Source organism: Zingiber officinale, chromosome 1B (assembly GCF_018446385.1).
Source record: "Zingiber officinale cultivar Zhangliang chromosome 1B, Zo_v1.1, whole genome shotgun sequence".
NCBI classification, from domain to species: domain Eukaryota; kingdom Viridiplantae; phylum Streptophyta; class Magnoliopsida; order Zingiberales; family Zingiberaceae; genus Zingiber; species Zingiber officinale.
Window position 1 is genome coordinate 121,503,426 of NC_055986.1, and position 1,597 is coordinate 121,505,022.

Here is a 1,597-nt window from a genome sequence, read left to right on the forward strand (position 1 = left end):
ACTGCTACAGTGTCGTCAACTGCTACAGTGCCCCTGTTGACTGCTACAGTACCCTATGGGATTTTTTCCCCGGGTACAATCTCTTATACACTCCACGACTCACTTGACTCTTCTTTGCAGCTTTGACCTCTTGCTTCAAGCTGACTTTCTTTGGCTCTCGTCCCTCGGATGCATCCAAGCCTGCGGCTCGTCCCCAATGTCATCCTCCGCGTATGCCTCGAAGTCGCTTCCATCGGCTCTTGTCCTTGCTGCCTTGTCCACGGTCCCTCGGATGCTCCATCCTTCACCGGACCCGAAGCCGTCAACCTGAGTCACATGTGTATCCTGCAGTCCTGCACAGCTCAAATACACATATCAAATAACAAGGGTGAACCTGACTTAAACCCTTTACCGAAACACCAAAACACATGGTCGCACAGACCATTGGGATTGCTCCAACAGGTGCGCTGGATAAGTGGCTTCGATGTTGATCGTGAAGAGACTTTAGATAGGAGGGACCTAGTTGAAGGCATATAATCCGGACATGTAATGGCTACGTATATTTTCTTTTTTCTCTTCCTTGCATTAGTGATAAGCTGTCTTAGGTTTAAGGGATAAATAGTAGAATTAGTCTTCCTAGTTTTAAGGGATAAGTTATTGGACTTAGCCTTAGTTTATGGTGTATATAAAGGGTTCTAGAGGTGTGTATTGTTTCATTCATTTTTTCAATCATCTTCATCACTGTAAGAAAGTAGTGTATCAGTTGTCTTCCTCCTCGGTCTATTTTTTTTTTACATATTAGTGTGTGTCTTGGGTGTGCTATTCATTGATTCTAAGCCAACATCTGGTATCAGAGCTTTGGTAGTATAGAACACCCAAGAATCCACAATTCCACAAAAATGTCTGGCATCCCACAAGTTACTGCGAAGGAAAACAACGGAGTGTCATTTCCCTATCCGATGCTAAGCCCTCACAATTACACTGTGTGGGCAATAAAGACAGAGGCGATCCTTGATGCCCAGGGAGTCTGGGAGGCGGTGGAGCCGGTGGAAGGAGCCCAGGTGGATGCAAAGAAGGATAAAAAGGCACGTGCATACATCTTGCAGTGTGTCCCCAAAGACATACTTCTCCAGATCGCAACAAAGAAGACGGCGAAGGAAGTCTGGGACAGCCTCAAGACGAGGTACCTTGGAAGTGATCGAGTGAAGAAGGCACGCGTACAAACGTTGAAGAGTGAGTTTGACAGCCTCCGGATGAAGGAGACCGACACGATTGATGAGTTTGCTGGCAAACTCAGCGCTATGAGCAGCAAGTTCTCCGCTCTTGGTGCCACGCTTGAAGATTCATCTTTGGTAAAGAAGTTACTCGATTCTGTCCCTGATAAGTTCTTCCCTATTGTTGCCGGTATTGAGCAGTTTCACGATCTTGAGACGATACAATTTGAGGAGACTATTGGGCGACTGAAGGCGTACGAGGAACGAACACTACGATTACACAGCAACACCAACGGCACTGAAGGTGAGCTCCTACTAACTCATGCCGAATGGCAAATGCGACAGAAGGGGAGCAACGTGGACACTTCGTCAGGAGGAAAGGGGCGTGGGTCCAGCAGCCCTAG

The 1,597-nt window shown here is 47.3% G+C and overlaps 1 protein-coding gene across 1 annotated transcript; it reads left to right on the forward strand.

The window, feature by feature from the left end:
* The first annotated feature begins 878 nt into the window (after positions 1-878).
* On the forward strand, positions 879-1,597 carry LOC122041553. Its single transcript, XM_042601277.1, has 2 exons — positions 879-1,497; positions 1,539-1,597. Exons 1-2 carry the CDS (start codon positions 879-881, stop codon positions 1,595-1,597), a joined length of 678 nt encoding a protein of 225 aa, XP_042457211.1.